Source organism: Pelodiscus sinensis, chromosome 2 (genome assembly GCF_052426305.1).
Source record: "Pelodiscus sinensis isolate ZL-2025 chromosome 2, ASM5242630v1, whole genome shotgun sequence".
Classification (NCBI taxonomy): Eukaryota; Metazoa; Chordata; order Testudines; family Trionychidae; genus Pelodiscus; species Pelodiscus sinensis.
This window is the reverse complement of record NC_143053.1, coordinates 139,843,993-139,869,916: the sequence shown is the minus strand read 5'-3', so window position 1 is coordinate 139,869,916 and position 25,924 is coordinate 139,843,993. Positions and strand designations below refer to the sequence as shown.

The 25,924-nt window shown below is 43.0% G+C and overlaps 1 protein-coding gene across 3 annotated transcripts in view; it reads left to right on the top strand.

The window, feature by feature from the left end:
• Positions 1 to 25,924, top strand: part of MTRR (5-methyltetrahydrofolate-homocysteine methyltransferase reductase) — a 77,608-nt gene that overhangs the window by 33,855 nt on the left and 17,829 nt on the right. For all 3 annotated transcript variants that reach the window (XM_075921494.2, XM_075921492.2, XM_075921495.2), the window contains 4 exons: positions 276 to 364; positions 5,903 to 6,083; positions 10,987 to 11,029; positions 12,884 to 13,070. In XM_075921494.2, the coding sequence (XP_075777609.2) occupies positions 276 to 364; positions 5,903 to 6,083; positions 10,987 to 11,029; positions 12,884 to 13,070 (500 nt within the window). The remainder of the gene's footprint in view (positions 1 to 275; positions 365 to 5,902; positions 6,084 to 10,986; positions 11,030 to 12,883; positions 13,071 to 25,924) is intronic.

Sequence of the window (25,924 nt, the reverse complement as noted above, 5' to 3'; positions counted from 1 at the left end):
CATAGGGGAGATGGCAACAAGGACTTGAATATTCAACTGTAAAGCCTATAATAATATGTGTTTAACCCTATTATTTCATATTCCAACTTTTCAGTAAGTGTGAGTTCTTTAGTAAGTTCTTTACTAGAGAATGTTATCTAACTATTTAGTAAAAATGCCAATAATAATTCAGAATATGAAATACAGATTAATTCTGATATTTCTGTAAAAAAACAAATGCATTGTGATACTGCTACTGGCTTTAATTGATTAATTTCCATTTCTCCACTCCACAGGAGCTGCTCAGCCAGAGCATATACCTAAAGGAAGTACTGTGGAATTTATTCTTACATGGTGTCTGGAAATAACAGCAGTTCCCAAAAAGGTTTTTATATCTTGTTTTGCTATTTCTAAAAAAAGATCTTACAGATTTTAAGTCTGGAAGAAACCATTCTAATTTAGTGTGACTGCCCATATAACGCATTCTATGGAACTCTCCCAAAATAATTCCTAGAGCATATTTCTTAGAAGAAAATCAAATCTCGCTTTAAAAATTTTCTAGTGATGGAGAATCCACCATGATTTTTGATAAATTTTTCCAGTGGTTAAATACCTTCACTGTTAGAAAATGTACACCTTATTTCCAGCGTGAAGGGGCATATGCGTACCCCCTTGTGACGGGGCGTATGCATACCCCCTTCTCTCCGGTGCCCAGTTGAGCCCTCAAATTTTTCTCTATTTAGAGTTTTAGCAGTCCAATGTGCTGGTCCAGCAGTCCGTATAAGTGTTGGTTTACAAGAGTCTGTATATTTGCCCCCGCCCTTGGGGGATGGAGTAGGGGGACCCAGACCCGCCCTCTCTCACGTGTCCCAGCCCAGGACCCTAAGGACAGGCTTTAGCCAGGTTCCTGTCCAGCTGATGGGGCTTCTTGCCGCAACTTGCCAGCCCACGGGCTTATACTAGAGAGCCCTGCCCTGGGCTACTTCCTATTCCGGATACATCTGGAAGGTGTCATAACCCTCCCGGCTGTCTCCTCAACACATGCAGCCTGCTTGTTCTCTCTCTCTCTGTCTCTCTCTCTCTCTCTCAATTACCCACACCTCCCTTCCCTCACCCGCTATCTTGCCTGTCCTCCCCTTCTGTCCCAACTCCCCTTTTTAAATCTCCCGCCCCACTTCCTCTATTCGCCCTTCTCCGTGACATCACCTCTGCGTGCCTCCCAAGCCCCGCATTCCCCCCCTTACGTCATTCCCGGTGCACCCATGGCAGTGCCCCACCCCAGACTAAGGCGCCGTTCAGCTGTTCCGCGGCGCGTGAACACACAGCACAAGTGGAGCTCCAGCTTCCACGCTCCCTGTACAGCGCGGAGGTCGGGGCGTCCGGAGTGTGGGGCGATAGTGCCCCATCACATCCAGTTTGAATTTGTCTACCTTCAACTTCCAGGCATTGCATCATGTTACACCTGTGTCTCTGCTAGATTGAAGAGCCCATTATCAAGTATTCATTTCCCATGTGGTTCTTGTAGGCTGTAATCAAGTTATCCTTTAACCTTCTCTTTGTTAAGCTAAATTGACAAACTCAGGGGCTCAATCTCTGTAGAGTATGTTTTCTAATTCTTTAATCATTCTTGTGGCTCTAGATCCACAAAACTTGTGCAAACTGCCAGGATGCCACATTTTCATGTCAGTTTCTGTTTCCATGATGCTCCTCTTCACATCCAGGCATAAAAGAGAACAGATCCCTACACAAAGGGGAGTTCTCTGAGAAATGTCCCCGTGGTTGCTTCACTTTATGTGAGTCTGTGCCCCTGTGCTTCGAATCAGAGATTTTTAGTTGTGCCTAGTTGGGTGTCACATGCCCTGTTCCAGTCGTGCACCACCTCAGGCAGTTACACAGCTCTGTGCAACCAGCCATCCCTCAGTTTATTCTCTACTGTCCTTGATTTGAGATGGAGCAAGTGGCAGTGCCTCAGAGCCTTATTGGAAGGTTTAGCTTTAACTTTAGAGTACTAATTAATTGGTAACTACTTTAGCTCTTCGTCCTTCATTTTATTTTTAAAAGAAAAATCTTATTTAGAATACAAGTTTCAGTTATTAGGTTCCCTCTTAGCGTAGTATAATTACCCACTTTCATGGGAGAATCTCTATTCTAAGGTGCATGACCTGCTCCTCGGGTTTTAAACATTGCCGCAGTTGGCCAGTCATCATCATTGTTTTTTTATTGGTATTCACAGTGTGCATTGCCTTGGCAAAACAATAAACCACAAAAGTACTCCCACTCCCAAAATATGAAGTCCCATACCAGGAAAGCAAGAGACCTACAGCTAAAACTTCTCATAATGGAAAAGTCTCTGTGCCTGGCATCCAAACCTCCTGGGCACCAGTCTCTAACAGTGGTATTTTACAGCTCATCGCCCTCTCAGAGGAAGTAGCACTCTTCCAAAAAGGTGACAAAGAAATGGGGTTCAACCTCCCCTTTTCAGGGAACCCACCAAAAAATAGATAATTTTCCTGCACATCAGACCTCATCGGTACTGATCGCACTGAGACTGGGATCATCCGGTACCTTTCGAACTGTGCTAGACAAAGACCCCTCAGCATCTGGAAAAGAAAAAGGTACAAAAGGGAAACGTACCATCCCTGCCTTGGTAATGCTGGAGCATGCTCAGACACATGACATCAAGCTGTTCAGCAGCACTGCAATCTGTAGCTCTGTGACAGGGTGTATCAACCCTGCACTGGAGCTGACGGAGTTACCTTGGCCCAGCTGGCTGAGAGGGCTGACTGCTGAAGGGGAAGGAGGCGCTGCAGGGGAGGAAGAGCAGCCAGACCAAATGGCAGCTGGGCAGAGAGGGGATACAGTAGAAGCTGCGGGACCTGAGCATGAGGACGGAGAGGACTTCTGACAAGAATCCAGTAGGAAGTAGCCCAGGGCAGGGAATTGCTCCCCGAGAGCTCAGTATGTTGCGTCAGGATTCCCTGCTGAGCGAGCAGTGGACCGTGCCACTGCTAACAGGTAACCGTTGGTGCTGGTACTCGGTGGAGGGCCCGGATCCCCCTATTCCCTCCTTTTCCTAAAATATGTAGACCTAGGCCACTGGGCCATAATGCCCTGAATACAGGGGGTGCACATATTTACTGAAGCCACTGAGCCGTAATGCCCTGAATATAAGGAGCATGTATATTAACTGAGACCGTTGGACCATAATACCCTGAATATAGGGGTTGTGTATATTAACTGAGTCCACTGGGCTGTAATAACCTGAACACAGGGTAAGTTTATATTGTACTGTGAATAGACTCGGGGGCTGTTAGGCTGCTCGATCCAGAAGGGGAGTTGAAGAGGCCTCCAAGGACCAGTTGCCACCCTCACTGGTAGTCAAGAAAGTCTCCCCTTGATAGGCACCACCTGCTGCCTCCACAGTGCATAGCACAGCAGTCTGGCACCAGCAACCACAGTAAAAACAGCCAATAATGAGGATTATGATGAAGGGGAAATCTACTCTTCCCGTTACTCCTTTTCTGTCTACGCAGCTGCGGGACCAAGATATGGGCCCATTCTCGATTGAAGATGACCGCGAATTCATGAAGACCCAGCTATTTAGAATGGTCACTCTAGCAATGATAATTCCAGCACTAGCTGAAGAATACTAATTTTTGGCCCTTTACCTCCAGGATGCATATTTCCACATAACAATACATCTCTGAGACAGGAGGTTTCTCAGTTTAGTTCTGGGAACAGACCATTTTTAGGATGGAATACTGTACTCCCTTTCGACTTACCTACAGCTCCACAGGTATTCTCAAAAGTCCTTGTAGCTCACTTCCACAGACAAGTGTCATAATATTACCCTATCTGGAGGATTGCTTCCTCAAAGCCTCAACTTGAGAAGAGGCAATAGAAACTACCCAAAAGTCCAGTAGTTCTCTTACAGAGCTAGGACTAGAAATATACAAACAAAAATCAACATCCATACCTCTGCAGTTAGCTCCCAGAAAACTTTGTGAATCCTTCCTAAGGTCTTCTGGCCTTGAACAACCCCAAGCAGATCAGTGCTTAATAAATAATAATAAAGCTTTAAAACTTCTTTACTATGTCTCCCTTGGTTACAGTAAGGCCTTGTGGTACCCAAAGAAGTAAGCCAATTATAAAAATGTTTAATTTAAAATGATTTCAATTTCAGAATCAATTACAGCCATAACAAGCTAAACTACAGAGCTTATTTATATACTCAATTGCAGACATCATAGCAACATTAAATCAAATGTTAGCACAGGCCGTGAGAATTTCCTCATCTAACGGACATAACAGAAGGGATTCAGGAAGGCAGAATGTATTTGTCCAAAACGTACACCAAGGTAAAACCGCTGTTCTGACATAAGTATAATGGAATTAAAAGTGATGTATTTCATGTTATCAAAAATACAGCAGTCTCCTTCATGGTTTTGGGGTTTTCTTGATTGCTGTTAGCAAAAGTTTGCTGTATCAATAAAGATATGGAAGAAACAGAAAAGGTCCATAAATGGGTAGGAAACATAACTGAAGGAATGGAGAGTTTTACATACGAAGAGGAACATAAAAAAGGGACTGGACATTTGAACATTACAGTTACACTAGATTTGAGCTGGATGGAATTTTTGAATTTTGTAATTTAAATGTAATTTCAAAATCTCACACTTCAAAAAGAAAAAAAGTTGATTTTCCCCTTTTTTCAGCTGCTCTGATTATATAGATTAAAATGTATGTAAAATGGGTATATAAATCCTCATGCTTCAAGGCATAAGCTATCTCCTAATGAGGGACAGGAAAAAAACTTTCCCAATGGGTACTGTTTGCTGTCAGAGACTGGACCCTTGATTAGATGAGCCACTGCTCAAACTTGGGAGAGAAGAATGTTGTGTGCTGAATTAGATGTGCCTTGCTTGTTCAGTTGTAGTAGTTTTTACAACAGGATCCACTAGATGTCAGTATTACACAATATTCCTTTTAAGAAAGCCTTTTAATTGACGTAACCTTTCAAAACTGCCTTTACACAGTTTTGTAAAATTTGTGTCAGCAATGAGAGAGTAAGTAAAATAATGGTTAGGGAATACCACCCAAGACAATTTTCATAACCCATCTGCTTTATAGTGCTCAGTGCGCAACATGTTTTATATAACTTTGGAGTCAAAGCTGTTACTTTCTGCAGAGATTATGGGCTAGAATATAATTTGTGCAAATTCAGAGTATTTTTGTGGGGAAGAATACAAGTGTTGATTACACTGAATATTTTGGTTCTCCTGTTTCTTATTTATGTATTGTGTATATTTCAATGTCATTGTGAAAATGTAATACTGCAAATATTTAAACATGATTTTCACTGTCTTGGAATATACAATTTATTTTTCCATAGGAGAAGTTCATATTACTGTATGTGGACATAGGAGAACAGAGTAGAATACTAAAGTTACATTTATTCTGTTCAGTATACTGTACTTAATATTGCACATAATACCTCTTAAATTGTTACTTCTATCCCTGTGTTTGTAATTCAGTGTTCCCTGGAGTTAATATGTATTATGATGCTATTTGCTTACATATAAGCGATTAAGGATCAAATCCACACAAAAAGCCTTTAAGAAATGTTAGGTGTCTCGAGGAGTATATATTATCCTCCACCTCACTACATAAGATTTTGTAACCTGCTACACTGCTCTAGGCATTGGAAGAGGTGGATAAGAAATGGAAAATTTGTCATGGGAGGTGAAAATACATAACACGTAGCAAATTGCATTATTTGTTAACCTACAGGATATCCCTGCAGGCAATCCAGATTATTCCCAGATAGTTGGGCACATCTCTACATAAGTAATAAATAAAACATGATGAAAATACAAACAATAAAATTCTTCCAAATTAAAACTCTCTTCTCTCCTCCCCCTAGGCATTTTTGCGAGCTCTCATAGAATGCACCAGTAATGCCAGAGAAAAGCGAAGACTTCAGGAGCTTTGCAGCAAACAAGGAGCCTCTGATTACAATAGTTTCATCAGAGATCCTAATATCTGCTTGTTGGATTTACTCCATGCTTTTCCAACATGCAAACCCCCACTTAACCTGCTGATTGGTAAGTAGCTGATTTAAGTTCAGTTGTGTTCGATTTCTGAAAATGCAGCAGAATATACATTTAAAAAACCCAAAACACTTAAGTTATTGCTTCTTTGGGAATATCATTAGCCATGGTTATCAGACTGAAATTATAATCGGAAAGTAAAGATCTGCTCTTCACCCTGTAGTGTTTGGCCTCGATTCTGCCAATGCTGACGGACATGCTGAACGTCATGTGTGTGAGTAGTCCCTTTGACTTTGCCCTGCTCCTGTACATTATTGATAAGCACTGGCATAAGTGTTTCCAGGATCAGGTCTTTATTTGGAAATGAAGTTTGAAAAATACATTTTTAAAAAGGATAACATTTTCTAGGGCCCATTTTCCAACTCTTGTTTGTTGTTTGTTTGTTTGAGCTTCTCATGTTCTTTTTTGGTACTCTGTGTTCCCCTGTATCCAATATGTCTGTTAAAAACAAACTAAAAATACCTTTTTTTATAAACATACTTTTCTTAAGAAACAATGCAGTAGATATCTTTAAAGAAAACAAAACAACCCTGAAAAGCATTTGTTTTGTACAAGGTAGTGCTGGTTCAAATACTAACTTTTGCCTTGTATATGCAAATAGATGTTTGCAATTATTTTATGTGAATGAATAATACAGAATGCAACTCTCAGGGTACCTGTGTTAGTCTGTAACTTAAGAAAACTTTTAAAAAAGAGTCATCCTCTAGCACCTTAGAGACTAATAAAAATATAGATAGAATCATGAGCTTTTGTGGGCACAACCCACTTCTTCCGATGAGTTGAAAAAGAGGCACGGAGCAGTAAGGGAAGGAAGAGGGGGATTAAAAACCCCCATCAATTATAGCGTTCGTGCTAAATGAGGCTAATAGAGTGGGCTGTAAGTATCTGGTATTTAGCTTTTGATGTCACTTAGGTGTTGAATATAACTGTTGAACAGTGCTTAGACACAAGACATGAGTGTAGGTTGTACCTCCCTTAACTGGGATTCCCTGGCCTGACAATATCTGTGGTCCGGCACAGACCACAGGTGTTCCAAGACCACAGAGCCTAGGAACAGAGTGGTCTGGTGGTGGGGCTGGAATGCCATAGGGGGCACCGGCAACTCAGCCAGGAACCCAGTATATGTGTGTCTGGTGGGGGAGGGGAGGCAACAGGCGGCCAGTGTGGCGCTCCGGCCCTAGTGGCAGGCATGGAGCTCTGCCTCAGCCCCGTTCTGGCTCCAGCGGCCAGGGAGCTCCAGCACTAGCTTCAGTGGCAACCAAGGGAGCTCTGACCCCAGCCACATAGCTCTAGCTCTGGCCCTCCGCTCCAGCCCTTTACTGCGCAGCTCCGGCCCCAGCAGCAGCGCCAGGTGGCTGTGGAGCTCTGCACTGGCTGTGGATAAAACACTGCTGTCCACTATATCAAAATACAATGGTCCATACTATGGTTTATGAATACAGTGAAAGGTGGCACAGAGAGTTTTAAAGAGCACACCTGTGGTATGCAAGATGTCTACCAGCTAACTTTGCTGTCCTGGAAAGGAGATTCACTGGTATGCATGGTAGATAGCATGTCTGACTGTATCCTGTTCCAGATTGATTAGGAAGGTCAGTCTTAAATTATGCCAGGACACTTTCATCCTTAATGCTGATGTATACAAGTGCCACAGAAAAGTGAATGTCACTTGTGGCTGTTGCTTTAAACATATTTTACAAAAGATCCCCTTAAAAAGAGCTGTAATAAAACCCCAATAAAAGGGGTAAAAAAGAAGGGTGATTTCATGGCAGCTGTCTGCTATAGACGGAAGAAGGAAGAAGAGGTTCATGAGGCTTTTTTTCAACAACTAACAAAATAATCCAAAGCACAGGAGTTGGTGGTAATGAGGGACTTCAGCTACCCAGACATTTGTTGGGAAAATAACACAGCAGGACTCAGATTATCTGACAAGTTCTTGGAATGTATTGGCAACAGTTTTTTCATTTCAGAAGATGGAAAAAACTACTAGCAGAGAGGCTGTTCTATATTCGATTTTGACAGATCATGAGGAACTGGTTCAGAATTTGAAAATGGAAGGCAGCTTGGGTGAAAGTGGTCGAGTTCATGATTCTAAGGAATGGTAGGAGGGAGGACAGCACAATAAAGACTAAAGATTACAAGAAGCCAGACTTCAGCAAATTCAGGGAGTTGGTAGGTAGGTAAGATCCCATTGGAAAAACAATTTAAGACAGTTGGCATTTTTCAAAGAGACATTATTAAGGGCATGAGGGCAAACTATCCCACTTCATAGAAAAAATAGGAAGTATGGCAAGAGACCGCTTTGGCTTAACTAGGAGATGTTCATTGAATTAAAAATCAAAAAAGTGTCATACAAAAAAGTGGAAAATAGGTCAGATTACAAAGGATGAATATGAACAAATAACCCAAGTATGTAGGGCCAAACTTAGAAAGGCCGAGGCACAAAACGAGATCAGACTCACTAGAGATATAGAGGGTAACAAGGAAATACTCTTATGCATGAGAAGCAAGAGGAAAACCAAGGACAGGGTAAGCCTGTTACTCAATGAGGGGGAAAACAATAACAGAAAATATGGAAATGGTAGAGGTGACTTAATGATTTCTTTGTTTTGGTTTTGACCAAACATAGTGAATGCCAGTGAAAATGATACATGATCAAATGCTAAAATAGGGAAAGACCAAGTTCAAAATTACTTAGACAAATTAGATGTCTTCAAGTCACTAGGGCCATCTTAAAATACTGAAGGAGTTGACTGGGGAGATATTTGAGGCATTAGTAATTAAAAGACATAGAATTTGAGAGAGATTCCAGAAGACTGGAAAAGGGAAAATATAGCGCCCATCTATAAAAACGGAACTAAGAACAATCCAGAGAATGATTGATCAGTCAGATTAACTTCTGGACCTGGAAAAAATAATAGAGCAAATGATTAAGCAATCCATTTGCTAACATCTAGAAATAATAAGCTAATAAGAAGCAGTCAACAGGAATGAGTCAAGAACTAAACCAATCTGGTAGCTTTCTTTGATAGGCCAACAAATCTTGTGGATGCGGGAAAGTGGTAAATAAGGTGTATCTTGACTTTAGTAAAACTTTTGGTACTGTATCACATGACTTTCTCATATAAAGCTAACTAGACAGAGTTACTTTAAGGTGGATGCAAAACTGGTGGGCAGAACATTCCGAGAGTAGTTATTGGTAGTTTAGTCATGCTAGAAGGGCATAATGAAGTCAGTCTGGCAGGGATCAGTTCTGCGTCCATTTCTGTTCAGTATCTTCATCAGTGTTTTAGAGAATGGCATAGGGTATGTCTACACTGCAACACAATATCGAAATAACTAGCACTATTCCAAAATAACTTAGTTGGCGTCTACACAGCCGGCAGTTATTTTGAAATAGTGTCAAAATACTGTTAAGCTGGAGGACTTCTTACTCCAAGTCCTGTAACCCTTATTGTACAAGGAATAATGGAAGTGGAGGAAGAGTGCCCTATTTTGAAATAAGTGCAGTGAATACATTTCTTATTTCAAAATAAGCTATTTTGAAATAAGGTATGAAATTGATGTAGCTCAATTTGCACAGCTTATTTCAAGTTAAGCGCTGCAGTGTAGATGGAGAGTACACTTATAAAGTTTGTAGGAGGAAAGGATCTGGAGAAACGATCTAAAGTAAATAGGATGAATTCAATTAGGACAAATGCAAAGAATTCCACTAAGGAAGGAACAATCAGTTGCTCACATTTCAAAATGTGAAATGACTGCCTAGGAAGAAGTACTGTGGAAAGAGTTATTTGTGGGTGAGGGTGGAGATCATAATGGATCACAAGTTAAATATTGAGTCAATAATGTGACGTTTCAATAAAAGCAAACATAATTCTGAGATGTATTAGCAGGAGTGCTGTAAGTAAAACACAAGAAGTAATTCTATTAATTAGGAGTCCCAGCTGGAATATTGTGTCTAGTTTTGGGAGCCACATTTCAGGAAAGATGTGGACAAATTGGAGAGGGTCCAGAGAAGAGCAACAAAAATGATTAAAGGTCTAGAAAATATGATCTTCGAGGGAAAATTGAAAGAACTGCGTTTGTTTAGTCTGGAAAAGAGAAGATTGAGAGGGGGACAAAACAGTTTTTAAGTATCTAAAAGGTTGTTACAAGGAGGTGGAAGAAGAATTGTTCTCCTTAGCCTCTGAAGATAGGACAAGAAGCAACGGGCTTAAATTTCAGCAAGGAAGATTTAGTTTGGACATTAGAAAAAACTTCCTAACATCAGGTAGTTAAGCACTGGAATAAATTGCCTGGGGCGGTTGTGGAATATGCATCATTGGAGATTTTTAAGAGCAGGTTTAGATAAACACCTGTCAGGGATGGTCTAGATATAGATAATAATAATAATAATAACTTAGTCCTGCCATGAATGCAAAGGACTGGACCAGATGACCTCTTAAGGTCCCTTGCAGTCCTATGATTCTATTTAATATGGTAGACTTACACCTCATCCGTTGAATCACCCTACCTTTGGCATTTTTGCAGATCTCTCCACTATACTGAGAGTAATCAAATTCTTCCTTGTTTTTGTGTTAATGTGTATTAACAGACAGCACCAGTCAGAAATTATATTTCATTGTACACATCTGCTAATCCCATGCAGTTTGTTTTTGGGGAGGAAGATCTAGTGGTCAGAGCAGGAGACTAATGAGTCAAGACTCACTTTTCGGCTTTCCCTGTCAAGTTCTTTGGAATGCTAAAAGTAATCCATCACTACTAATGGAGAAAAATAATACATTTAAAATTGTTATTCCACAGTGTTATTTAGAAAGGCATACAGGAATTTGCTTTTAAAAATATTATTTTTGATTTGCTAGTGATAACCACTATGTTTTTTTATTATTATTCTTTTCAGAACATCTGCCTAAACTACAAGCCAGATCCTATACAGCTGCAAGGTACTGATACATTAAGATTATATCTTGTCTGTAATTCAGGCATAGTTTTTCCTCAGAAAAAGATATCTTGTTAAAGCATTACAGAGAGCAAACTCTAGGTTATATTGCAATTCAGTTTTGCTTAATGGAATTTTGATACTGCAGACAGTGTGGAAATCAGTTTTACCAAATCCCCAGTGGCTAAAAATGGTTCCAGCACATAGGTACCTACTTTTACAGAAGTCTTTCACAGTGGAGCTGTTTTATTCATTCACCCATTTGTTTGTTTATTAATTACAAATTTTGAGGCAAGACTAAACAAATGAAAATGTCCTTGAGGTATCTGGAATATTTCCAGGGAAAGTGTGCAGTATGCCTTTAGTTACAAAGAGCAAGTAAATAATCTCAGGTCTAGATTGGCCGTGAGGCATCTACCTAGTGGATTAGTGTCTTCCATGATTAATAGGACTGTCTCGCTGGTCAGCTGCCACTCCTTTAGGAAATGCTTCACACTCAGATCGAGAAGACTTGAGTGGAGTGTCTCCTCCTGTTTACTAATGCAGCTGAATCAATCTAGCCAGGCAACTCCCAGACTTTGCCTTTGGGTAGAGATACAGAAGATCATTGCAGCCTGATTTGCTACCCCCAAATCCTGTGAGGCAAAAAGAGGAGAAAGAAGAGATCCATAACAATCCTTTAACAGGGTATTGCAGACTAGTATTGCAGACATGGCAGTCTCTGGAAAAGAAGTAGCCTTCCTGAACAGGCCAGGTTGAGTTGTCAGAGAGAGACTGCAGGAGGCAAATTTAAGGATGAGGAGATTGCAAGGGGAAGAGTTACAGAGAGGGAGTGAGTGTGAATGGAGGATGGGGAGACTGAGGATGAAACGAAGGAAGGAACTGAAGAAGAGTGATTTAAGAGTGAAGACCTGGAAATAGATTAAGGAAGATGGTGGACACAATACAAATGAGTGGGAAGACAGGAAAGGAATGGAGAAAGGGAAAAGAAAGAGAAAAATATTGAAACATTAAATAAATTTTAGAATAAGGGGAAACAAAAAGATATTGGCATCATATATATAGTAGCCGAATGTCTATGACTCTGTAAGACTGAAATGCTGGCTGTTCCCTCTGGGCAGCGCTGTTGCCTCCCTGGCTGTTCCTTCTGTGTGGCGCTGTTGCCTGAGTCACGTCCTTCGCCTCCCGCCATGGTGCTCAGCTGACTTCTGCACCACTCAGGAGGGCCTCTGTGTGGGAGCAAGTGGCGCAAGTGACTGTTTGGGCTCCGCGGTCCCTCGAATGAGAGGCAGGAGGGGGAGGAGAAGAGAAAGAGAGAGACAGAGAGAGAGGCAGGAGGTGAAAGAGAGCTGAGAGAGGGAGAAGGAGGCAGCAGGGGAGGAGAGAGAGAGAGACTGGAAGCTCAGGAGAGAAAGACCGACGTGGAGGAGAGACCTGAAAATCCCGTTTTATGATGGACTGATTGGCTAGTTAGATAGAGGAAAAGAAATAGAGTTGAAGAAAAGAAAAATAAAACCTGGGTAGAAAGAAATCTAAGTTTATTTTTTAATTTAATAGTTTAATAACAATGTTCTAATTAAAAACACACCCAAATGTGGTGTCACATATAAATAAAGCAACATTCTTTGAGTGGCTGGTAAAATTTTATCAGTGCTCTCTGACAATGGAACTCTCATGCATGTGAATCTGATAAATTCAGAAGAGATCTATTGGAATTGTCCAGACACTTGCCAGTCCAGCCTTGTAAGACTATCAAGGGATAAACTCTAACTTCAATGAATTTTGGATTAGGCCAAAAATGAAGCTACATTAAGGTGACATGATTTTTCTCATATAGCATTTTGTTTGTTCATTGCAGCTCCCATTTGTTTCAACCAGGAAAACTGCAGTTTGTTTTTAATGTTGTGGAGTTTCCATCCTCCCCATCTCGACTGGTTTCACGAAAAGGCGTTTGCACAGGTTGGCTCACTGAGTTAGTTGCACAAATTCTTCAACCACATAAAAACTCTCTTCACTCAAGGGATGAAGAATCATCAGCTGTAAAGGTACCAAAATAAGGTTTAATTTCTTGTGTTTTTAGAATGATATAATTAGAATATATATTTCTGGAAAAAACAGTTTTGCTTATTTCTTTCATCTGAGGCTAAGATGTTCTGATTGTGGCTATATTTATCCATTTGGGCAATTCCACACTTATTACAAATTCCCTTTGTGATTTCTTTATATCTGCAGTGTAGTATATCTCCAAAGGGATTTTTTCTGATTAAAATCTTTTTGTTAATTTTAGCCATGCATAGGATACCTGGCAAAGTATATATAACCACAGTGTGAGAGTGAACTCATGGAGGAATTCAGACTTATTAATGATAGGTCAAAATCCAAAACCTGGGTTTAAGTTCCCCTCCAAACTCTGGAGAAGTTTGGGAAAAGATCTTCATTTGCAGCTTGTACTTCATCTCTAATCTCCCCATTGAAATGTAACGTGCAGTAACCTTAGTGGGAGTTAACATGTTCATATTAAAAAGGATATTAACACTATGAATTCTCATTTATTGAAATTCTCTACTGGTTTACATAGGTTCAGCTGCATTAACTTTTCTCAGCAAAGAATTTGGCACAAAGAATTTAGTGCATGAGTGTTGTTAGCCCTAGCTTCTGTTGATCAGTTTATTTACTTTTGTCACTGAAAAGTGGAGTCTGGTATCAGGATCAGGGTCCATGAGCTCCTCCTCCGTACCTATCTCTGTCTTTTATAACCCTTTGAAAGGGCCAGTTGGCTTGCAATCAGAATCTCCCCTAAAACTATTTCTCTCCCTTTCTGAGTCTTCATGCATAGGTAGCTCTATATTTTATCAGCCAGTGGGTAAAGATTGTAACACTGCAGTATTAACAGCATCTTTGCTATTCTCTAACCCTCTTCAATGATTGCACATGATTCGATCCCACCACACAAAGTCTGACTATGAGTATATACATATAGCAGTCACGCACCAAAGTACAAACCTGATTATATAGATCAGTTGACCTATTTTGCTTTTTAAAAAGAATTTAATTCTTGCTATTTTCTCCTGGAAAGGACTTCCTTTAGAAAAAAATCACATCTTTTATCAGGCACTGAAAAGGTACATTTATTATACTAATTCATAGGAAAAGTCTTTTTTATTTCTTTTGCCTAGTTTTCTTTCCAGCTCTTTCTTGGGCTATGTCACTTTATTCTGCCCTGGTGCACTAGGGAGAAGGTGCTCAGTTCCCTTCTCCGTCTTTGCGTTTCAGTCAGAGACAAGATTTCTAATCAGAGGTAGAGAAGCAGATCTGCAATGTATGTGCTGGGAGAGGAAAACGTAAGAAGTACTCCTACAATGTTCAGTAAAATACTGTACTGTATTTGGTGAGTTGTAGAAGAGATGTTTGTCTAGCGTTGAAAGAGTGAAAAGGTGGGTTTGTGCATCAGTCCGTGGGATAGTTGATTTGGTAAGGTTCCATCTCTTTAAAAGACTAGACTCCTAATCTGGCCCCTAAGAAGGTCACACATGAACTGCAAACATTTTTGTTTTGGTCTGAAAGTGCATAATTATGTAATGGGCAAACTATTGAATATCATGGATTATGTATGGAATTAATTTTACAACTAAAATTGGTAGTAAACAAATGTATATGCAGTCAAAATATATATACATAGATACATGTTCAGTTATTTCTTTTTCTATTTTGATTTAAAGTTAAGTACCATTAGTTGAGTTGTTCCTTTTTGCTTGCACATCTTTTGCTGAATTTGTAAAGTATCAAAGACTCTTACCACTTTAAGGATCTGGTATGCTGGCTGGATAAAATGAGGTTTCCTTTCCATGTACTTGTAGAAATTGTAGTTTGTAATTTTATCTGCATCTCTGATAAAAGTTTTAATATATTGACTTTGAATCCCTGCATCATCACTGTCTTGCTCCCTTTTAAGTGTTTGGTGAGTTGTTAATTAAGTCCACAACTTTTCTGTACACTTGATTAATGCAGATCTCACTACTTGTAAACCATTGGATTAAATCAGCACGCTCTTTGCCATTTTATGACAAAACTGTATTATAGCTGTTAAATTTCTTAATCTTGCAACGAATGTTTCAGCTCCTTCACGCTTTGTAAGGACCTAAAATTGGCCATGCTGGGTCAGCCTAAAGATCCATCTAGCCCAGTAACCTGTCTTCCAACAGAGGTCAATATCAATTGCCCCAGAATGAGGGAACAGAAACAGGTAATCCTCAAGTGATCTCACCTGTCATCTATTTCCAGTCCATTTCCAGCTTCTGGCAGAGGCTAGGGACACCATCACTGCTCATCCTGGCTGATATTCATTGAACTTATCTAGTTCTTTTTTAAGCCCTGTTATAGTCTTGATCTCCAAAACATCTAGCATGGAGTTCTACAGAGTAAACGTGTGTTCTATGGAAAAATAAGAGTTTGTTTTAAATGTGCTGCTGATTCATTTCATTTGGTGACTCCTTAATTCTTGTGTTATAAGAAATAATTAAGTGTTGTGTTTGTAACTTGCATCTCTTGTTCCCTCAAATTCAACTAAACGGTACTGTGCATTATAATCAATAGCAGCATACCAGCTTCTTATCTTGTCTTAACTTGTTTTGGGAGCTCCCAAAACAAGTTAAGACAAGATAACATTGGAACTCATAGCCTAGACTGTGTCCTATGCAGATTTTCTTTAAAATGGAATTTCCTACTCGGATGATGTTTACAAACCCCTTTGAAACTTTGTTAGCTTGTCAGCCTTTGGGAAATCGGTCCTTCAGATCTCATTAGCAAAGGCTACTATGTGAGCATTGCAGGTACTGAGTTAGACAGTAATCCCAAAGCATTTGATTTTAAGCTTTTGACGTAGATGTTTTGTCGGAGATAGATGCACTAATATAGTCAAAATCCACCTACAAGGTATTCAGGAATTATATACTAGCACGTGCAATGGTGTTGTAATAACAGCCTATATTTATCTCGACTGGATTGATCAAGGAATCACTCCCCTATTTTCTGCTTTCTTTCTGAAGAATTCCCATAGCCTTTTGTTGTCCAGTTTTTTTTAAGAGAGATATCTTTGCAAACAGATGTGTGTGCCTGATCAATATGTAGGGAATTATAGTTTTCAGTGGAATTTTGAAACAAAAGAAGTCGTCATATTGTTTCTTCACAAGTAAAACAGTTGCCATACTGCCCTAGATTTCTAAGAGGCATCCATATTTTTATTTGCAATGTATAGTATTTTCCACCTAGATTGTATTCAGCCACATTGATGATGTAATTACTTTGTAGTACTCTATTCTGTGCATGCGGGAAAATAATACACATGAAAATGTAACATTTGAACCGGACAGTTTGCTAAGGTGATTTTTTTGTATCAAATACTTTGTACGCATTTTCATTTTTTTAAAGAATATTGGAAAAAAGTGGCATTGGGCTAACTTAATGATGTCTTTGCAATCTATGAAATCATAATTTACACAGGGCCTTAGTCATGTAGTATGTTATAACCTGTGTTAGGCCAGGTCTGCACTTGCAGAGAAAATTGATGCAAGATATGCAACTCTAGCTGCATGAATTGCATAGCTGGATTCAAGATACTTTTATCATTTTCCTGAGGCAGCCCAGTAGTGGGAGGTTGACAGAAGAAACTCTTCTGTCAACTTCCCTTCCTCCTTGCGACTACAAGGAGTTCTGGGATCAAGGGAGGACATCCTTAGCATTCAATTTAGCAGGTCTTTACCAGACCCACTAAATTGAATGCTGGAAGATCAACCTCCAGAGTGTCAATCTTCCCAGAAGTTTAAATGTGCCCTTGAGTATTTTTGGGGACTGTAAGTGTTGCCAATAGGATCCTCTTTTTCCTCACTCAGGTCAGGGCAAAAGTTTATAGTGGTGAACCTCATGAATTTCCCATCTCTTGTGAGGTCTGGTAATTGGACGGATTACTGAAAGTTACTATTTGGGAAAAGTTTCTGGAACAATCAGAAAATTGAAAAACTTCTGGTGTGTATCTATGATCAGAGAACTTTTGGAAGATGATTCCTATTTTACAGTATTTTATGTGTGTATTATTTATTGCCTCATGAGAAAAGTTTTATAATCTGTTTTTTCAGAGAATTGCTTTCCATCATGTATATTCATCATGCTCTCAGGCTCGTTAAAAATAAGTGAAATACTAGAAATCTGGCAAAGTACTATATAATCAAAATGCCAGAAAGGGAAAAAAACCGACACCAAAAAGTTTAGATTATCATCTTGTGGATTAAAACAGGGAATCCACACTAGAGTCCAATTGCAAAATATCGATAATCAAAGGTAATTTGTCAAATTTACCAGACCAAGACCTGTCTTACAAATTATCTTAAATTTTTTAAAATCATTTTCAAGGAAAATTGACTAAGTGTGCATAGGATATAGTTTATTCCACCTTTCAGAAATTTTTTTGATTTAAAATATATTATCACTTTTTAACTTACTCCTGGGACATACTCCTGGGAAAGGAGCATAAACATATGTTGGAGGGGGAAGAAGAATGAAAGGTTAATTACTATAGTGGGCTGAACAAAATTCTAAGGTGTTTTTATCTGCAGTGTAAGCTAAATTTGAACATAGATAAATGTGCAACTATGTACATTGATTGCAAAATATGTAGAATACCAACACAAAATGAATGAGGCTTATGTTGAGCAGAAATAGATTAATTACAAACGCTTTTAAAAATAGAAGCATATAAACCATTTTAAGAAGTGATATTTAAAAAAAAAAATCAAACCCACACACGGTATTGGAAGAGATAATGGTAAAAGTAATTCACTGACTCAACTATGGTGGAATGCTGCACTATAGTTAAATACAAATATCAGCCTCCCGTGCAAGAATTGCACTAATTTCTTATAATTAAATAGCAAAAAAAAAAAAAAAAACCCATAGCTCTGTAATATTTTTACAGATATGATAAAAGAGAGATGCATCCAGGGGATTAAACAATAAGAAATGAAATAAAAATTGTTTTACATGGGAGAGCAGAGTTCTTTTAACTTTGTTCTTACATTTCTCCTCTTAAACTTTAAAAATAATCAAATAAATGTGGGGCCTCCCTTAACTAAGGATTTAAGTCCTCTCAAAGGTATGCAGCAGAGTATCAGAGGTGCATGGCCATGGGCCTGGACAACAGAGAGGGGGGAGAGAAGCAAATTGCAGCAAGGAGAGGCGCCTCTCCCCTGGCTCAAGCCCCAGAGCTTCTCCCCCAGCCATGGACTGCTGTCATAAGAGAGGCTTTAGGGGGCATCCTCTCTCCTTGCCACAGCCCTGGGGTAGCCTGATCCCCAAACTTCTCATCCCCCTTGCCATTACCCCCCTTATTCCAACCCACTGGTGCAGCCTTGAGCCTCTTCCCACACTCTGAACCCCTCAGCCCCACCCCTACCACACATCACTGCCCTATTGGTGCACATAACAAAATTCATTCTGCCCACGGATTTAAAAATTAAGAGGTAATATTGTTAAGGGCTAATTTTGCTCCACTGAATTAATTCACAAAAATAAATTGGACGTTTGCCATTGACTTCAGTGGAATAGGATGCGGCTCCGTTATTATTTATATCATATGTATTGTAGTAAGGGCGAGAAGCTCCAAAGTCACACTGTATTCACCATACATGCACAGCAAAAAGATGGCTGCTACCCAGATGAGTTCACAGTCTGAAGCGTAAGTCCGGAGATAGCAAATAGATGCAGCAAGAGTGCTGGGGGAAGTACAACAAAACAGTGAAATCATTATTTGCAACATAAAAATAGTAGTAGGGTTGCAAGGTGTCCGGTTTTTGCCCGGACAGTCAGGTAATTATGTCTTTTGTCTGGTTTAAAAAAAAAACAACAGAAAATACCAGACATGCAAAATGTCTGGTATTTTCTGTGGGGTTTTTTTTTCTTAGATGGAAGGCCGGCAGGGACATTTTTCCCCTGCTGCATCTGGCAGGGAAGGGGGCAGGGTGTCCCTGAGGCCACTTAAAAAACTTCCCCCAGCCTCCCCTGTTGCACGGCTAGATACTTCTGGTTCCTCTCCTGCACATGGGAGAGGCCGCACAGGAGATCTGGCCTGAGGGAGAAGCTCCACGTGCTGGAGCCCTGCGGCATGTCAGCCAGGCAGCAGGGAAAGAGGCTGCCGCTCCTTCCCAAGCTCAGGAGGCTGCCAGCAAAACTACTTTTGCTGTGAGCAGAATGAGAGGAGAGAGGAGGGGAGGTGATCCATTCCTAGAGTGGGAGGGAAGTGAAGCCCCAAGCCCCTTCTCTGAATGGGACACCTTTTGGAAGGAAGGGGAAGCCACAGCAGGGACAGCTTCTTCCCTCCCCTTCCCTGAATAGGCTGGCTAGCCTCTGGAAGACTGGAGCCTTACCAGTTAAGGAGGCATGCAGGACTGGAGGGAAGGTGGGAGGTGAGGGATATCTTGCAGGAGTGGGAAGGAAGAGAATCACCCCCAGCCTCTTCCCTGCATGGGGTGCATTTAGGGAGGAAGGGGTGGCCACATTTGGGCAAGCCCCAAAACTCCTTCCCTGCACTAGGCTGGCTGCAGCAATGAGCAGTGTCTTGTAGCCTTAGCTAGCCCTACACTGCCTGCAATTGTGGCAATTGTGTCTCCTGTCCAGTAAAAAAACCCCAACCAACCAAAAAAAACCCCTAACAACCCAGAAAAAAACGGTATTTTCTGTTTTTCTCGGATTTTTCCTCTGTGTCTGGTAGGTCCCCCCCCCCCCTTTTTTTTTTTTTTTTGCTCAACCAATTCCCCCCTGCCCCTTGCCATGTTCGGTATTTTTTGTGCAACTGTCTAGCAATCCTAAACAATAGTCACAGTTCACCAGCTGCCTAGTCATTTCCATGTGTTCTGTGTGCATCACAGTTTAGGTGGAGTTTAAGGAGTGATTTGAAGAAGGATAATGTCGCAGCTTTATGATTATTTTTATGTATGTGTGACAGGATATAGAAACCCCAAGCTGGCCAACAGGGGTTAGGGAGCTCCTTCAGTCAGTCCCGCCCTGCTATACCTGTAAGAAAGACACATACAGGGAGCGGGTCCTTGCTATAAGTCCAAGATACATTCCAAAAAACTTGGACTTATAGCAAAACAACTTAAAGCTGCCGCTCTACAGCCTCTGGCGCTTCCCCAGCCAGGGCCATCCTGCCGCTAGAGCCGCCCTGCTGCCACTGGGGATTCCGGCCACCTGCCACTGCAAACCCTGCTTCAGCTGGGGGTTTCCCAGCAGAGGCTGCCCGGTCATCCCAGCCCTGCTGCCACCAGAGGTTCCTCAGGGTTCCTGGCAAAGGCAGCCTAGCTCCAGCTGGTGTTTCCTCGGCTAGGGCCAGGGCTCCTTGGTGATGTGGCCCCACTAATGCCGGGGATTCCTACCTGGCTAATGTCTGGCACCTTTGATGCTGGGAGTTCTAGGCCAGGGTGGAGGCTCCCCAGATGCTGTCTTGCCCAGCTGGGGATCCATAGCCCCTGCATTGCTCCAAGGCTCTTGGTCCAGCAACATCCCTGGCTCTGTCAGACCACGGATGTTGCTGGACTAGGGAGTCCCAGATTTGGAAGGTTTAACCTATATTTTGCAGGAGGAAGCAGCAAGATTTAGACATGGTCTGGATGTGTACGGCTGACTCAAAGATAATACCCAGAATGTTGGCCTGAGTTGCAAGGATGGTGGTGCTGTCTAGGGATGTTAAATTGCATTTAATCAACTAAATGCAATTAGTTATCGATTAGTCAATAAAGGGAGGAAACTGCAGAGATGCAGCTGGAGCTAACCCTGCTGAAGCTCTGCCTTTTAAATGTATTAAAAGCCAACCATCTCTTAATGCTTTTAAAAAGAAGAGGCACTGTGGGGGCTCAGAGCACGAGCAGGGAATCAGCGGTCCTGGCTTGCACCTGGTGCCAGATGCTGCACTTCTGCGCCAGGCTCTTAATACATTGAAAAAGCAGAGGTGCAATGGTGGGGACCAAGCACAAGCCTGGAATCAGCTGATTCCTGGCTTGTACCCAGTCCCCCCACTACGCCCCTGGCTCCTCATGGAATAGGTGCTGGGGGGAACCGGCTTTTAAGCCAGCTTCCCAGAGCACCGGCTCCTGCCCTCTTCCTCTCCCTCCCCCCCCCCCCCTTGCTTGCTTGCATATGCTTTTTGGGTAGTTGACTTGGTGCTTACATCCCTAGTGCTGTCCACGGTGATGTTTTACTTATCTTTTAGTTGAACTAGCTCCGCTGGGTGAGCATTGAAGTGATGATCTAAAGGTCCCATTTTAATTTTAGCTTTTTGTGGTGGATTTTCTCTCTAACTGGCAGTTTTTCAAACAAGATTGGATCTTTTTCTAAAAGCTTTGCTCTAGGAATTTTTTGTAGGAAGCCCTTCTGTTTTATTCAGGGGCTCAGACTAGATAACCACAGCAATCCCTTCTGGCATTAGATCTGTGAATCTCGTGTCTCAACCATCCCTTTGAAAATGTTCTCTCTTAAATTGGTGGTAGTGAAATTTTGTAATATTTTAAATCTCTGGACAGGAGAACTGTTAACTTTGTTTTTAGCTGGGTAATTATTATTTTCAATTCGGATGGCACAAATAGAATAATGTAGTGAATATTTAACGTTCAACAGATGGTTCTATTTTTGTTGAGTCTCAAATGAAAATATTCTGTTGGGAGAAAAATGTCTCTCTTTCTCCGCCACTCTCTCACATGGAGTCAGTCTTGCAGCTCTAGCACAGGCGTGGCCAACCTGTTCCAGATGAAGAGCCACAATAGCAGTAGAGACAGCGTGAAGAGCCGGGGCAAAATTGTTGAACAAACAAACAAACAAAAAGCCCTGCGCTTGGGGAAAATAGGTGTTGGTACATCCGTCCCAGGGCAGAGCTTTGCTTTTGTTGTTGTTGTTGTTGTTAACAACTTTACCCCAGCTCTTCACGCTGTCTCCACTGCTATTGTGGCTCACAAAAAAAGCACAGGGATGAGGTGAAAGGTGCAAGCTCTGGGAAGGAATTTGGGTGCAGGAGGAAGTAGAGAAGAGGATGCTGGCTTGGGGAGGGGGCTTCCGCATGGAGAGTGTTGGGGTCAGGTGGAGGGTTGGGGTGCTGAGCAAGCCACAGCTTGTGAGGGTGCAGGAGTTTGGCCTGGGTGCATGAGGAGCTCAGAGCAGAGAGGCTGGGAGTATGATGGGCTCAGGACACAGATTTGCGGTGTGTGGATGGTTCAGGAGTGTTGTGGAAGAAGACTGGGGATGTGGGGGTGCAGGAGTTTCGGGATGTGAGAGGCTCAGGACAGGGGCTTCCAGTGTATGATAGGCTCAGGTTTGAGATCTGGGGGGTGCAGGAGTGTTATGATGCTGCGGCCAGATGGGGGCTTTGCCCCAATTGGGGGCTTGTTGGCCAGGCTTAATTTTTAAATAAAATATTATGTCAAACACAAAATGTTTCAGCATTGTCTTTATTTATGAGAGGAGCAGGGAACCTCTTTTGAGTCAGGAGCCACTGACCCACAGAAAAGTCAGTCAGGGCCACACAGGTGAGATGCAAAAAAACAACCCTCCAAAACCCCCCAAACATCACTAATGTGACCCCAACTGTGCTGGTGGGGACAAGGTGCTGGGGCAGGGTACTCATGGGAGGGTCTGGCCAGGAGGAGGGGACAGAGACAGCTGGGGCCAGTACCTGGGGATCCCAGGTCTCAGGAAGCGTGCTGTCTGCTCTTACCCCCCACCCCCTTCCCCAGGCACCTCCCCAACCCAATCCCCTCCCCTTCCCCAGAGCCAGGCACAACTCCCCCCACCCCGATCCCCCTTCCCTTCCCCAGAGCCAGGCACAACTCTCCCCATCCCAATCCCCCTTCCCCTTCCCCAGAGCCAGGCACACACACCCCAACCCCATTCCCCTCCTCTTTCTTCCCTGGAGTCAGGCGCATGCGCGCGCGCGCGCACGCGCGCACACACACTCTAACCAAAACCCCTTCCCCTTCTCCAGAGCCAGACACACACACCCCTAACCCAATTCCCCTCCCCCCCCGCCCGAGCCAGGCACCGGCCCCCCTCTATATCAATCCCCCTCCCACCCCCCGCTCTAACCTAATTCCTGGTTTCCAGAGGTGGAGCCGCTGCTACAGCCACACGCATCTCCCTCCAGGCACTGGGGCATGTGTGCTGAGCGGTCGGCCTTGAGATGTGCTGACTGGGATGCCGTACACCCCCGCCCCCCAACCCAATTCCCTTCTTTTCCCTTCTCCCCCACCCCAGACTAAAGCCAGGCACCTTCCCCTCCCCCATTCTAACCTACTCAGGTCCCAGAGCCGCTGCCGCCACTACAGCCGCGCGTTTCCCTCCAGGCACTGGGGTGCGTATGCTGAGCGGCCAACACGCCATGCGCACCCCCCCAACCTCTTTTCCCTCCCCTCTCCTCCTCTGCCTTCCCCAGAGCCAGACACTTCCCCTCCCCACTTAACCCAATCCCCCTCCCCCACTAACCTTATGCCCAAGTCCCGGAGCCACCGCTGGTGCTGTTGCCGTCACACCCCTACCTGCTACCACTGCCTGTGCTTAGCAGCCAGCTGCTAGCACATGCAGGCTGGGATGCTGTGTGAGACCCAGCCTGCACGTGCAGGATATGACGTAGTGAGCTAGGAGCCATGAGCAGAACGGCACGGTTCGTGAGCATGCATATGGCTCGCAGCAGCCCGGCTGTGAGAGCGGCTAACCTGAATGGTTCTGGGTTCCGTCCCGGTTCCGTCAGGAGCCGCAATTTTTTTCTTTGCAAGCTGCATGCTGCTCACGAGCTGCAGGTTGACCATCCTTACTCTAGCAGTTAGACATAGGGTTGTCCCAGGCGTCCTCTGGAGTGGTGCCAGTATGGTGCCCAATATAGGGCCCTGCTGACTGGCCCTATATTGCGCCAAGGAACAAGGCACTGGCCCTCAGTTCCTTGTTACTGCCAGTGATGGTAGCTGGAAATTCCTCTTGCTCGTCCTTTCCTTGCAAGCAGACAAATACTTCTTTCAAACCATTGTATATACTTACGTGGTTGTAATTATAGTTGTATTAGTTAGCAGTTAGTGTAGACTAACATGGCTACCCCCTCAGTAAGTGTAGTGTCAGTGTTAAAATAGGTTGTTAGGGATTTCCCCCCACATCCTGTCAATCATCCCTAGAGCATGCCTCATTCCCCATATCAGTGGCAGATCTTCCGCAGTGGCTCTTTTGGACCCCTTGAGCCTTTCATCAGGAGCCAGGGTTCACACTTCAGAATGGCATCCATGGTGACTGCCACCTTTGTGTCAACACACGCAGTAGAGCAGCGGTCACAATCTGTGGCCCCCGCAGTGAATATGGCACCATTTTGGACCACATCAGCACCAGATCAAGTCACAGTCACAGCAGTGTCCATGTGTCCAAAGACTTCGATGATGCCAGTATTAGCTCTGATGACAGCCACAATGTCAGACCCACCAGCGCCAGCAGCATTGGTCCCGATGCCAACAGTGGACTCCCAATGTACCGATGCTCAGGCACCGTCTGGTCAGTCTTTGATGGTTTCATCCACTTTATCATCTTCAACACTGATCCCCTTCTCACTTTTGGTGTTGTCAGGTTCTAGAGACCCCGCAGGAGGTAATGGAAAGGAACAGCCCCCTCCTTTAGTGGTGTCCTCCTCTTCATCACCCAATGAAGCTGTAGCAGGCTCATCTGTGGCTCTAGCCCTTGAGGACTCTTGGGTCTTGCAGCAGTTATTGTGTAGGGTAGCCCAAGGGTTGAGTATTCAAGGAGAGGACGTAGTGGATGACACCGACCCAGTGATTGACACAGTGGTACTTTGTCTGTTGAAGAGGTTTGAATATCTTTACTTTCACCTACAACCAGACTCCCTTTTGGTAGATGTGGTCAATCAAAAGGAGAGATGGATTTCAGGGATCCTCCTCTAAGTACAGAGAGGCAAAATGCCTAAACCTGTTTTCTCAGAAGATCTATTGAGTGGGCAGGTTGCATTTGCATATTGCAAATCAGCAGACCCTTGTTAGTAGGTATATCTACAACACTTGTTTGACACTGACTAAATATGCAAAGCTTCTTCCATCAGACTCTAGGTCTGAATTTTTGGCATTCGTGGAAGAATGGAGGCTCATCTCCAGTATGTCTCTGCAGGCAGCACTAGATGTTGCTACTGCGGCTACTAGAGTGATAACCACTGTGATTACTATGCATAGGGGGTCCTGGTTACAAGACTCAGGCCTTCCCTTATGAGGTGCAACAGACTATCCAGGACTTATCCTTCCAGGGGGACTCACTGTTCTTGGAGAAGACAGACAAGAAACTCAACAGCCTCAAAGACTTAAGTTACCCTCCAGTCTTTAGGCTTTTACCCCCCCTTCCACCTAGCGAAGGCACTTCTGACTACAGCCTCAGCAATGCTTCTCACAAAAGGGTTGTCAAGACAGCTCTCAGAGAAGGGTCCATAGTGGCAGAAGGAGGCCATGTCAGCCTTTGAGGCAAAGCTCAGGCTACCCTAAATCACCTAATATCATACAAAATCTCTGCCAATTCCACACCACCACTATGAAGAACTGCCTCAAACTACTTGGCCGCGTGTCTGCCTGTACGTATGTGCTGTGACATGCCAATCTTGGACTCGTGCCTCTGCAGTCATGGCTGACATCAGTTTATCGCTCAGCCAGGGATGAATTAGACACGATAGTTTTACTGCCTTGTCCACTTCTTGATTGCTTGGTCTGGTAGTAGACCTGCAGGAGGTCTGTTCAGGGGTTCCCTTTGCAGCACCAGAACCATCAATGTTACTGGTCATGGACACCTCACACTTGGGATGGAGCGCCCATCTGGGGGACCTCAAGAGACAGGGCCT